Genomic DNA, 13,520 nt, shown 5'->3' with positions numbered 1-13,520 from the left:
ATTTACTTTTTTTGCTGAATTATTATGTAATAACAACATGAAACAGTCTTTAGCAGGTGAATTTGAAATTGCACTAGAGGGAAGGAAAAGACACTTCAAGGTGCAGGAAATGATTCTGAGGTAATCATGGCTTACCACCTAAATTGCATATTGCACAGAACTAATAACGAACTGCTAGGAGCTAACTGAAAATAAATCTCAAGAGGTAAAAGGAATCAATGACAAATAAAAGATGAGGAAATAGTATGGCAGAGGTGAGGGCTGTGTGTCAGAAACCAAACAAAGATAATTTGGAAAGGAGTCATACATACAACATAAATATAAAACAGGGCAAAGAAAAACCCTGTAAGAGAATGGAGATGCAAAGGGCAATCATGTTATCTAACAAGGGGAGGTTCCCGGGGATGGGATTACACAGTGGTGTAAATTAGAGTCCCAGGTACCGCACCCTGCAGCCATTCATCCTGGTGTATTTACTTCGACTAATTTTTTTTCCTTTTAATCATTCTATATTTCAATGTACGTTATTCCAATCATTATTTTTAATAGTCATTTTGGTTGAATTTCAATTTATTTATAAAACCCTCTTTTGTTTAAATATTCATCTGCATTATCTTGGCCATGGTGTGTGAAGAATTTATGTTTTAAATGTTTCTGTAACAATTACCATCCAATAGTGTTTACATCTTGTAATGAAAAGTAAATTTTTGATAGCACTGCACAGTCAATATAAATAGATTATTACCTCTTTTGTTTTTCAATTGACAGATCAGTATTTTCAAACATCAAAATACTATGATAAAGAAATAATTATAATTATAATCACATTGACAGAGATTCCAAATGAAAAATTAATAAAAGGAAGTTTAAAAAACATAATTGCTAAAGTGACACATCAAAGGATTGGAAATGAAAAACTATATTTGATCAATTAAATGAAGAAAAATAATGATTACTGTTTTCTTTGTAAGGCATCTGACGGGATTCAACCCACAAACTTATGCATATCTGCCAAATAACTTAACTACTACACTGTTGCACCATCCGATATAACTACTCTTTTTAAAGGTGTAATGGATTAGCAGAATTCTTAAATTCTTTTCTGTTGATTACTCACGAAAGAGGGTCCATGGGGGTGAATGGCTACAGGGTGTTACAATCTTGGACCCCAACCTACACCACTGTACACGTGATTTCAAAACATTGAACCCATCCTTGTAAGATTAAGTGAATGACAAGAGTCAAGCGCATGTTGGAGAAAGACAGTTCTTGCCTATGTGATTGGGTCTGAAATATGCATGCTGGAAGCATTCTTAATACTATCATCAATACAAAGAGGCATCATACCATTGCTGTCATTAAGGCATCTGTCTCGCCAAGGGTTTATTACTTACCTTGCCAGTACCATGTACTCCAGTGCTACAGCTGGCCAAACATACACAATCAATGAAAGGGCTACTCTTTGAAGCACAATGATGATGTCTCAAAGAAATAGTTTTTGTCTGTTACTTTATATTGGCATGACTACTTCAAATTTTAGTCAGAATGAATGGCTACAGACATACTATCCACACTAGCAGCAGCCAGTATCCTACTGCTGACAAAGCAATGGTCATAACAGGAGAAAACTGGGCACTTGGTTCACCAATCAATTCATTTTCATGTCCTCTGTTTGCAACAGTACTTCTAAAACTTTGGAGATGGGACCTGGTTCATCAATATTCACTTAATTCTTTTCGACCATGGATCTTAATATAAGCTAGTCTCTTTCCTTTTAATCCATGCATTGACTTCTACAGCCTTCTTTCTTCCCCTTTTGTACTCAAATTTTCCGTCTGTCAATAACTATGTTGTTTTTAGTATTTTCGAACACTTTCCACATCTTGCATTTCTATTTTCCCTCTGTGATTTCTTTACATTTTAGCTTCTATTTCTGTCTACTAGTTAACAGCAATTCCTTATTAGTGTTTTGGAAAAGACTCAGCTTTTTGTTCGTTGTTACTTCTAAATATTTTTCTGCCCCTTGTCTCTCTAGATGCAGGGTTTTGTGAAAGCCTTTCTTTATGTTCTCAATCTGTACATTTGTACCATCTCTGTTTCCGACAGTTCTTCTTTCCATTTTGCGGCATGAATTAATTTCTAAATGTTTGAAGCTGAAGATCCGGCCTGATCCCTGTTATTTCTCTCTAAGCCTAGTAATTTTTGGCAGCATAATGTAATTGAATAGATCAGAATTCTACTCAGCAAGCACCCTCCTACCACCACATATACCAGCCATGTAACTGGCAAAACATATTCTATCAAAAGGGAGAGCCACCTGTGAAATTACACGTCATATACCAGCTATTATTACGTAAAATACTGTCAGCCTTTCTACCATCCAGTTATCAATCAGGATGAATGGGCATAGGCAGAGGTTGTATACTGGCAACACACATTATCTTGTTTCAGAGTATACTTGACAATCGTGACCTCAGTGCCAATTTGACAACACGTGACATCTGGATTCTCCCCAAGACACTAGTTTGAGAGAACTCTGGAGGTGGGAACTAGTGCTACAAAGTATCCTTGGTTCTCACCACCCACCTGGCCTTAATTTTTGTTAATTCCTTCTGTCTTGGTATTTCTTCACTGTAACTATTCCTTTCTTCACTTTGTTTTAGTTTTCTACATCTTTCATTTCCTTACTGTCTATTTTTTGCTGTCCCCCTCCCACTTTATTACATGCAATGCACTTAGCTTTTCACTCTTATTAACTTGTACACAACGTTTAAGCAGTAATCTCTGCCTTAGATATTACCCTGTCTTCCACCTTTAAGCTCTCAGGTTTTCAAATCTTATCCAGTGCAGTCCCCAACAATCTTTCTTTCCTTCTCATCCTGTCCGGTAAGTCTCCCCAGCCCTGCGGTTCTGGGTGACTTTTCTGAGGTCCACCCCATTTCCTAGACCTCTCCAGTCCTTTTCCTTCACCCCTTCTGCCTGAAGAAGAATTCACTGGCTCCAAAAGCTTGCCTAATTATAATCTTCTTGTATGTGTGTGTTCTGATGCCGCTTGGTGAGTAGATGTTTTATCTAACTATTTACATAATAAGCCACTGGTAAGCTGTTTCCATTCTTTTTGAAATACTGTTAGTACTTACTTTCGCAAAAGACCAATAAACATACGTCTGTGCTTTATTTATATCACTTTCTAGAATCAGTTTTCACTCTGCAGTGGAGTGCATGCTTATTTGAAACTTGCTGGCAGATCAAAATTGTGTTCTGGAACAGGACTCAAACATGAGACCTTTGCCTTTTGCAGGCATATTCTCACTGACAGCTAAAGTTTGGAAGGCAGAAAGGAGGTAGTGGTGGAAGTAAAGCTGTGTGAGGGGGGCATGATTGATGTTTGGATAAATCAGCCAGTGAGCACTTATCTGCAAAAAGCAAAGGTCTCAGGTTCGAGTTAGTGGCTGGTTGATCTGCCAGGAAGTTTTATATCTACTTTGTTTGCTGATAGCTTTTGTAAGTTCAGAATTAGATACATTATTCCTGCATACCATCATAAAATTTCCATATTTTAAATGGATTTAGCTCGACGATGTATACTTCATGTCCATCCGCAGTTACTGCAATGTCATGAGGGTTCTTTAATGAGAGAGACCCTGTAAATTTTGTAATAGGTTTAGGTACTGTTAGGCTTATTTGAAACCCTCCAATTTGATTGTTCCGTTGCATGTTCGGTCCATTGACAACATAAAGCTGTCCTCCTAAAACAAAAAGAGAGATGAATTCATAAGCTCAAAATTGTTTTGAAATGGTCAGTAATTACTATTAGAGCATTTAATACTTTTACAGCAGTGAGCTTTCACATCATAACACAGATACAATAGCACTCAAAAGTATTTTGACAAACATATTAACTAGATTAATTAAAAACAAATATGAAACATGAAAATCAGTAGTTTATTTCATTAACGGATATTCAGTGTTCTACAGAATAGTGACCAAGTAGCCCTTGTTCGCAACATAATAGAGTGTAATTTTTTTTAATGAGTATTATGGCAGAGCAAAAGTATTTTGACACTGTTGAAAAAAAAATTTTAACACATAATTAACATCTACTGTAATAAGAAAATCATTGTGATTGGAACTATTAACTTTTTGAAAATAGCATCCAGCTGGCATGTGGTGTTTAGCGTATGGTAGCATTTGAGTCTTCATTACCTTTTTGTAAATGAACCAATCCATATTACCTTCAGTTTGAACTAATGGTGCAACTTCAGAGTGTGAAAAGCATCCCCAAACCATCCCACTGCCACCTCCATATCTGACCGTGGGAATTTGGTACCAAAAGCCATATCTTTTATTTACAGGACATCGAACATACTTGATACCATCAGATGATGTTAAATTAAATTTGCTATTGCTACTCCACAGAATTTTAGAGCAGTCTGAACTTGACTGTGATCTATGTCATTTTGCGAATGCAAGTCAGACCTTCCTGTTTTTTATAGATACTAAAGGCTTTTTCGTCGGTCTTCGTCCATGTACTCCAAAGAGTGGAAACCCAAATGTCGATGTTATACTTTTCTTTCAATTTCTTTGTTTCATTACAGCCAACTTGTGAACATCGCTTGTTGATAACTTTCATATAATATGGTCGACTTTAAGAGACTTTTTTTGGACATCCACTGCAAGGCTTATTTTCGACAGTCTTTCATTTATTATACAATTTTTTCCATGTACAACGAGCTGATGAGACACTTTAAAATTATGAGCAACTTCAGTTTGTTTCAGTCCTTGCTTTAACGTATTTATCACAATGTTTCTAAAGTCACTGGAACATTATGTTTCGGCATATTGAAATAATCACTGTCGGTAAATATCAGTAGAAATCAGAACTAAGAAGCAAGTAATGTCCGTGAATTCACGGAGCAAACCGCGTGTCAAAATACTTTTGAGCTCGCTGAAATTCGTATTTGTCAGGCATCACGAAATGCAAACAAACTAGTCGCAACCTGACAGCTTCAAATTATTGCAGTTATACTGCTCTTCACTATACTCAAGACACTGTCTGATAGCGTTTTATTTTAAGAGAAATAATAAAGAATTTTATGTTGTCACAATACTTTTGAGTGCTACTGTATTTCTGAACAACTTCTTATTTTTATTTCTCCAAAGATTATATAAATAATGTTGTTTAAGAAACATTAATATCAGGCAAAGACAGTTTAGTACAGGTTTGAAAAAAATATGTCATCCAAGTGGTGATCTTTCTAGTTCAGCAATTGCTGCAGGCATGTGGAAAATGCATCTGTCATACACAGCAGGTGAATGGATTCCATTTCTCAAGTTACGGTTTCTGATAGAGCTTTAAAGAGACCACAGTTTTTCAATGAAAACATAAGTTTTCATGTATCCCATTAGAAATTTCTATGTTGTGATAGAGGGGAGGGGAAGCACTTCACATCCCCACACAATTAAATAAGGCATCCTGGAAAATGTACTCTTAAAAGAGCCATGGTGAGTAGCACTATCCTGTACAAACCGAATCCTACAGTGAGCACAAAAAAATTCTCACAACACTGTAAGGTAATGCTATTGGGGAGGGGTTGATGCTGTATAACAAGATCCTTGCCAAGTGGCAGCACTGTTGCCAGCTTTCAACAAAGTGTAAATGGTTACAGGTGAGACAACAGCGTCCTAATCATGTTATGTGACTGGTTGAGCTAGGTGCTTGAAGATGCCATGCCCAGCCAACTGCAACTTTCAGGGATCTTACACCATCTAAGACTGTAGGATCTGGTCGTCACACTGCATTTGCTGCCTCAGAAAAGTAGAGTCTAGTTATGCCATATATGGCTTTCTAAAACACACTCTCACTATTTACAGATATCTGATAGGTTCCCCACTGATTATTTTACAAACACTTTAAGCTATTTTGTTTGTTTACATCTTTGAATAAGCGAAAGATGAGACTCATCACTTGTTATCTACATCTACATTTATACGCCGCAAGCCACCCAACGGTGTGTGGCGGAGGGCACTTTATGTGCCACTGTCATTACCTCCCTTTCCTGTTCCAGTCGCGTATGGTTCGCGGGAAGAACAACTGCTGGAAAGCCTCTGTGCGCACTCAAATCTCTCTAGTTTTACATTCATGATCTCCCCGGGAGGTATAAGTAGGGGGAAGCAATAAATTCGATACCTCATCCAGAAACGCACCCTCTCGAAACCTGGACAGCAAGCTACACCGCGATGCAGAGTGCCTTTCTTGCAGAGTCTGCCACTTGAGTTTGCTAAACATCTCCATAACGCTATCACGCTTACCAAATAACTCTGTGATGAAATGCGCCGCTCTTCTTTGGACCTTTTCTATCTCCTCCGTCAACCCGACCTGGTACGGATCCCACACTGATGAGCAACACTCAAGTATAGGTCGAACAAGTGTTTTGTAAGCCACCTCCTTTGATGATGGACTACATTTTCTAAGGACTCTCCCAATGAATCTCAACCTGGTACCCGCCTTACCAACAATTAATTTTATATGATCATTCCACTTCAAATCGTTCCGCACGCATACTCCCAGATATTTTACAGAAGTAACTGCTACCAGTGTTTGTTCCGCTATCATATAATCATACAATAAAGGATCCTTCTTCCTATGTATTCGCAATACATTACATTTGTCTATGTTAAGGGTCAGTTGCCACTCCCTGCACCAAGTGCCTATCCGCTGCAGATCTTCCTGCATTTCGCTACAATTTTCTAATGCTGCAACTTCTCTGTATACTACAGCATCATCCGCGAAAAGCCGCATGGAACTTCCGAGACTATCTACTAGGTCATTTATATATAAATCGTGAAAAGCTATGGTCCCATAACACTCCCCTGTGGCACGCCAGAGGCTACCCTAACGCTTGTAGACGTCTCTCCATTGAGAACAACATGCTGTGTTCTGTTTGCTAAAAACTCTTCAATCCAGCCACACAGCTGGTCTGATATTCCGTAGGCTCTTACTTTGTTTATCAGGCGACAGTGCGGAACTATATCGAAAGCCTTCCGGAAGTCAAGGAAAATAGCATCTACCTGGGAGCCTGTATCTAATATTTTCTGGGTCTCATGAACAAATAAAGCGAGTTGGGTCTCACACGATCGCTGTTTCCGGAATCCATGTTGATTCCTACAGAGTAGATTCTGGGTTTCCAGAAGTGACATTATACGCGAGCAAAAAACATGTTTTAAAATTCTACAACAGATCGACATCAGAGATATAGGTCTATAGTTTTGCGCTTCTGCTCAACGACCCTTCTTGAAGACTGGGACTACCTGTGCTCTTTTCCAATCATTTGGAACCTTCCGTTCCTCTAGAGACTTGCGGTACACGGCTGTTAGAAGGGGGGCAAGCTCTTTCGCGTACTCTGTGTAGAATCGAATGGGAATCCTGTCAGGTCCAGTGGACTTTCCTCTGTTGAGTGATTCCAGTTGCTTTTCTATTCCTTGGACACTTATTTTGATGTCAGCCATTTTTTCGTTTGTGCGAGGATTTAGAGAAAGAACTGCAGTGCGGTCTTCCTCTGTGAAACAGCTTTGGAAAAAGGTGTTTAGTATTTCAGCTTTACGCATGTTATCTCTATTTCAATGCCATCATCATCCCGGAGTGTCTGGATATGCTGTTTCGAGCCACTTACTGATTTAACGTAAGACCAGAACTTCCTAGGACTTTCTGTCAAGTCGGAACATAGAATTTTACTTTCGAATTCACTGTAAGGATACACTTCTCAATACATTTACCAAAAACTGATCACAACCACTTATTCTGGTGAGTTCTATGTCATTGTCCTTTAAGATGATTCCAGAAGAAAAATTTTTGCACTAACAGGCAGGAAATTCCATATTAGATAGCACATACTTGGTCAGATGTGGAAGAAGCAGTTCAGTGTTGAATAGGCAGCCAATGAGGAAGGTCATAGTGCAGTAACAATTTATTTAGTTAATAAGTTTTCAGCTTACAAAGCTGTCATCAGACTTTTAGACAGTTAGTCTAATTATGGTCTTGTCAGCTTAAAACCAGTTAAATAAATAAATTGATCCTGTAGAACATATACAATATTGCGCTTTTCACTTCTTATTAAATTGTTCTACCAAGAAACTATAAAAGAATCAGTTAACATAATTTATTAGTAAAAAGTTAACATCTGCTGCGTGAGAATAGAGTAATTTGTGGGACACAAGAAACTGTCGACACTGAATGGAGATGATATGCTACATAAGTGAATTAGGAAAATAGACATTAATGGTAATGATGTATATGTGAACTATGGTTCTCATTGCATTTGGATTACACAAGAAGGAAGAGCTGCAGAACAATGTGATTGTAAGTGCAGTACTCTGAAACAATGGCTGGCTCTATCCTGTACAAGCGTCTTCATCTCCAAATAACTACTGCAACTTGCATATAATTCCCCCACCCCACCACACACATTGTTCCCTCTAAAACTAAACTGGTGATACCTTGAAGTCTTAGAATGTATCCTATCGACCAGCCTCTTCTTCTAGTCAGGTTATGCCACAAATTTCTTTTCTTCGCAGCTCTATTCAGTACTTCCACATTACTTACATGATCTACTCTTCTGATCTTGAGCATTCTTCTTTAGCACCACATTTCAAAAGGTTCTATTCTCTTCTTGTCTAAACTGTTTATCATCCATGTTTTACTTCCATTTATGGCAACACACTATTCAAATACTTTCAGAAAAGACTTCCTGACAGTCAAATCTATATTTGATGTTTACAACTTTCTCTTCTTCAGAAATGCTTTTCTTGCCACTGCCAGTCTACTTTTATATCCTCTCTACATCAGTTATCATCAGTTATTTTACTGCCCAAATAGTGAAACTCATCTACTGCTTTAAGTGACTTATCTCCTAAATCTAATTACCCCAGCAATACACAATTTAATTCAAATACATTCCATTATCCTTGTTTTGTTTTTGTTGATGTTCATCTTATATCCACCTCTCAACACAAAGTCCATTTCGTTCAACTGCCCTTCCAAGTCCTTTACTGTCTTTGATAGAATTAAACCGTCACCGGTGAACCTCAAAGTTTTTGTTTCTTGTGCCTGAACTTTAACTGCCACTCCTAATTTTTCCTTGGTTTCTTTTACAGTTTATTCAGTGTACAGATTGTATAACATCGGGGAGAAGTTATAATCCTGTCTCACTTCCTTCTCAACCCCTGCTTCCTTTTCATGTCCCTTGACTCATCTGGTTTCTGTGTAGCCTTTCGTTCCCTGTATTTTATCCCTGCTATCTTCAGAACTTCAAAGGGAGTATTCCAGGTAACACTGCCAAAAGCTTTCTCTAGGTATACGAATGCTATAAATGTAGATCTGCCTTTCATTAACCTATGTTATAAGATAAATCGTAGGGTCAGCACTGCCTTGCTTGCACCTACATTTTACGGAATCCAAACTGATTCTTCCCCCGAAGTTGGCTTATGTCTATATTCTTATTGAAGTCTGAGGGTATTTCACGTGTCTCATATCTTGCACACTAGATGAAAGAATTCTGTCATGGTTGGCTCCCCCACGGCTATCAGTTGTTCTGATGGAATGTCGTCTACTCTGTCAAATTTTTCTTGCAGTGTCATATTTTCCATCTCATCTTCATCTATGCCCTCTTCCATTTCTATAATGTTGCCTGCAATTTCATTAGACACTCTATATACTCCTTCCACCTTTCAGCTTTCCTTCCTGTGCATAGGACTGGTTTCTCATCTCTAAAGCTGTCTTTAATTTTCTTGTAGGCAGTATTTATCTTTCCCCTAGGGGCATATGCTTCTAAATGATTTAATTTTCCTCTAGTCATTCCTGCTTAGCCATTTTGCACTTCCTATCAGTCTCATTTTTTAGACTTTTGTATTCCTTTTGCCTATGTCATTTGTTGCATTTTTATATTTTCTCCTTTCATCAATTAAATTCAATGTCCCTTGTGTTATGCAAGGATATCTACTAGGCCTTGTATTTTTTTACCTACTTGATCCCCAGCTGCCTTCACTATTTCATTTCTCAGAGCTACCCATTTTTCTTCTACTGCATTCCTTTCCCCTGTTCTACTCAATCATTGCATAATACTCCCTCTGAAATGCTAAACAACCTCTGTTTCTTTGAAGTTATCTAAGTCTCATCTCCTTAATTTCCTATCCTTTTGCAATTTCTTCACTCTTAATCTACATTTCATAACTAATAAATTGTGGTCAGAGTCCAAATCTGCCCCTTGAAACATCTTAAAATTTAAAATCTGGTTATGAATATCTTTCTTACCATTATATAGTAAGTCTGAAACCTTCCACGCATACATCATTTTTTCATGATTCTTAAACCAAGTTTTAGCAGTTATTAAATTAGGCTCTAATGGGTGGCTTTTTCTTTCATTCTTTTTTGCCAGTCCATATTCATCTACATCTACATACATACTCCACAATCCACCATACGGTGCGTGGCGGAGGGGACCTCGTACCACATTTAGTATCTTCTCTCCCTGTTCCACTCCCAAACAGAATGAGGGAAAAATGACTGCACATATGCAACTGTACGAGCCCTAATCTCTCTTATCTTATCTTTGTGGTCTTTCCGCGAAATGTAAGTTGGAGGCAGTAAAATTGCACTGCAGTCAGCCTCAAATGCTGGTTCTCTAAATTTCCTCAGTAGCGATTCATGAAAAGAATGCCTCCTTTCCTCTAGAGACTCCCACCCAAGTTCCTGAAGCATTTCCGTAACATTCGCGTGATGATCAAACCTACCAGTAACAAATCTAGCTGCCCGCCTCTATGTCCTCCCTTAATCCGACCTGATAGGGATCCCAAATGCTTGAGCAGTACTCAAGAACAGGTCGTATTAGTGTTTTATAAGCGGTCTCCTTTACAGATGAACCACATGTTCCCAAAATTCTACCAATGAACCGAAGACGACTCTTCCTTTTCCTATTATCCCCAGTCCCCCATCACAATTAAATTTTCATCTCCTTAACTATCCAAATATTTCTTTTATCTTATCACACATTTCTTAAATCTCTTCATCATCTGCAGAGCTAGTTGGCATATAAACTTGTAGCTTCATCAGGGCTATGATAATGCGTTCACTATCTTGTACATATTAACTTACCTGCATTCCTATTTTCTTATTCATTATTAGACCTTCTCTTGCATCACTCCTATTTGATTTTGTATTTATAGCCCTGAATTCTCCTGGCAGAAGTCCTGTTCCTCCTGTCACCAAACTTCAGTAATTTCCACTATTTCTATCTTCAACTTATCCAGTTCCCTTTCTAAATTTTCTAACCTACCCTGCCCAACTTATGGATCCAACATTCCATGCCCCAGTACATGGAATGCTACTTTTGTTTCTCCTTATGACAGCATCCTCCTTTGTAATCCCTGCACAGAGATCCAAAGAGAAGACTGTTTTACCTCCAGAATATTTTACTTATGAGGATGCCTTCATCATTTAACCATACAGTATGGTTGTAGTTTCCTGTTGCTATCAGCTGTTTGTGGTGACAACACAGAAAGACCATTTTTGTTGATTTTACAAGGACAGATCAGTCAATCATCCGGACTGTCGCCCCTGCAACTATTGAGATGGCCGCTGCCCTCTTCAAGAATCAAATGTTTGACTGCCCTCTCAACAAATACCCCAACCCATGATGTGGTTGCACCTATGGTATGGCTATCTGTATTGCTGAGGTGTACAAGCCACCCCACCAATGACAAGGACCATGGTGCATTTGGGAGTGCTGTGTTTGGATCCTTTTGATGTCGTGTAGTAACAAATCCAAGATTGATGACAGAGACAAGAGGCTGATATGGTGAATGGAGACTTACTTGAAGTTACAGACACACAAGGAAAGGTGTGTTGGTTGATTCAAGTTCTGGGGCATACAGTAGAACTGAAGACAGTTTTGGCACAAATAGTATTCTAGAGGTTGGAAGATCAAAATGCCTCCACACTGCCACCCAAGTGCAGCCAGCAGGAAACAGACATACACAATCCAGGAGCTGGATACCTTTCTAGTACGATGCAATTACTTATGCAGAGTCAAACTGATCTTGCTAACATAATTTGGGGGGGAACCTGAAGCTAATCAAGGATTTTGCTTTGAGAACAGGCAAAAATTCTATAAAGTACAAATACAGAGCTGAAAGAGATGCAGAATAGTATAGCTAAACACTTCAAAGCAGAGAAACAACTTTTTGTTCAATAGCAGGAAGAGGTAGTTAATAAATTGCTGCAATAGATACTAGAAACTCAGAATCTTGCTGCTGGTCAAATTATGCAAGATCTCGTGGATTTTAAAGGAGGACAGGATAACAAATACACCTAGTCAGTTAAAGAAATAAATAAAACAAGACAGGGACTTGTGGACTGTATTAATAAAGTTAGAGATATTGGAAAAGAGCAGGGGACCAATGTCACTAGTCTTGATTTGAAGGTGCAGGAATTGGCCACAAAAAAGGAAGGTTAACAGCACAGATGACAGAAGGCAGTCATCACAAGACTCTGAATACAAGGCATGCAGCAGTCGTGAACAGTGTAACTTGGATACAACCCAACATGACATGAAGCATTGCTCTGGAGCCAACCAAAAGTTTGAGCTTGCCACGCATGTGCATTGGTGACATGGAAATGCCATGTGGCTAGGGCCTCCCGTCGGGTAGACCGTTCGCCTGGTGCAAGTATTTCGAGTTGATGCCACTTTGGCAACTTGGTATCGATGGGATGAAATGACGATGATAAGGACAACACAACACCCAGTCCCTGCATGGAGAAAATCTCCGACCCAGCCGGGAATCGAACCCGTGCCATTAGGTATGACATTCTGTCGCACTGACCACTCAGCTACCAGGGGCGGACAGTGGTGACATAAGTGATGATGAACAAAGAAAGATGCATCTTCTATAGAGCATACAATTAAATAGATTTAACCCCTGAAGTGCGATGCTGTCCTCCAGCTTACAGCACCTGCAGCATGACACCTATTGAGCATGTCTGTGAGTGCTGTATCTCTACCATAATGCAAATGCTATATCTAACAAAGCACTGCAAATAACTTTCTGAAAAAATACAGTGAACACTTAAACCTGTATGGATTTAACAGTCTAAATCACTTTAGGTACAAAGAGTTTTAATAATGTTTTTGAGTGTGGTAAAGCTCAAAGCACAGCACAGTACAGTACACAATGCTGGGTTTGCAGGACAAGTCTTGCATCTATTTGGTGTCTGTCTTGTTTGCTGTTTTGTTGCACACAGCACACATCTCCTTAGGCCCACTCTTCGGTTTTTTGTTGCTGATTTTTCTTCTGGGATATGGCTAACAGTAAGTCGGTCACAGTCACTGACAACATCAGGGGGCCTTGTTTGCTCCTGTTCAGTGGCACTGTGGTGGTAATTAGTTATGAGCTCATTTATCAGCTTTACTCCACATGACCCTCCTTGTTTCCATTCTGACAATACAATATGTAAGCATTTAGAACAG

At 38.8% G+C, this 13,520-nt stretch overlaps 1 protein-coding gene across 4 annotated transcripts in view; it reads right to left on the bottom strand.

Annotated features, from left to right (window-relative positions):
* LOC124615397 (peptidyl-alpha-hydroxyglycine alpha-amidating lyase 1) overlaps positions 1–13,520 on the bottom strand; it is a 96,295-nt gene that overhangs the window by 8,613 nt on the left and 74,162 nt on the right. For all 4 annotated transcript variants that reach the window (XM_047143231.1, XM_047143228.1, XM_047143229.1 and 1 more), the window contains exon 7: positions 3,540–3,749. In XM_047143231.1, coding sequence (XP_046999187.1) covers positions 3,540–3,749 — 210 coding nt within the window. The remainder of the gene's footprint in view (positions 1–3,539; positions 3,750–13,520) is intronic.

This window comes from Schistocerca americana, chromosome 5 (genome assembly GCF_021461395.2).
Source record: "Schistocerca americana isolate TAMUIC-IGC-003095 chromosome 5, iqSchAmer2.1, whole genome shotgun sequence".
Lineage (NCBI taxonomy): Eukaryota > Metazoa > Arthropoda > Insecta > Orthoptera > Acrididae > Schistocerca > Schistocerca americana.
The sequence above is the reverse complement of the archived record's forward strand: the minus strand, read 5'-3'. Positions and strand labels throughout refer to the sequence as shown.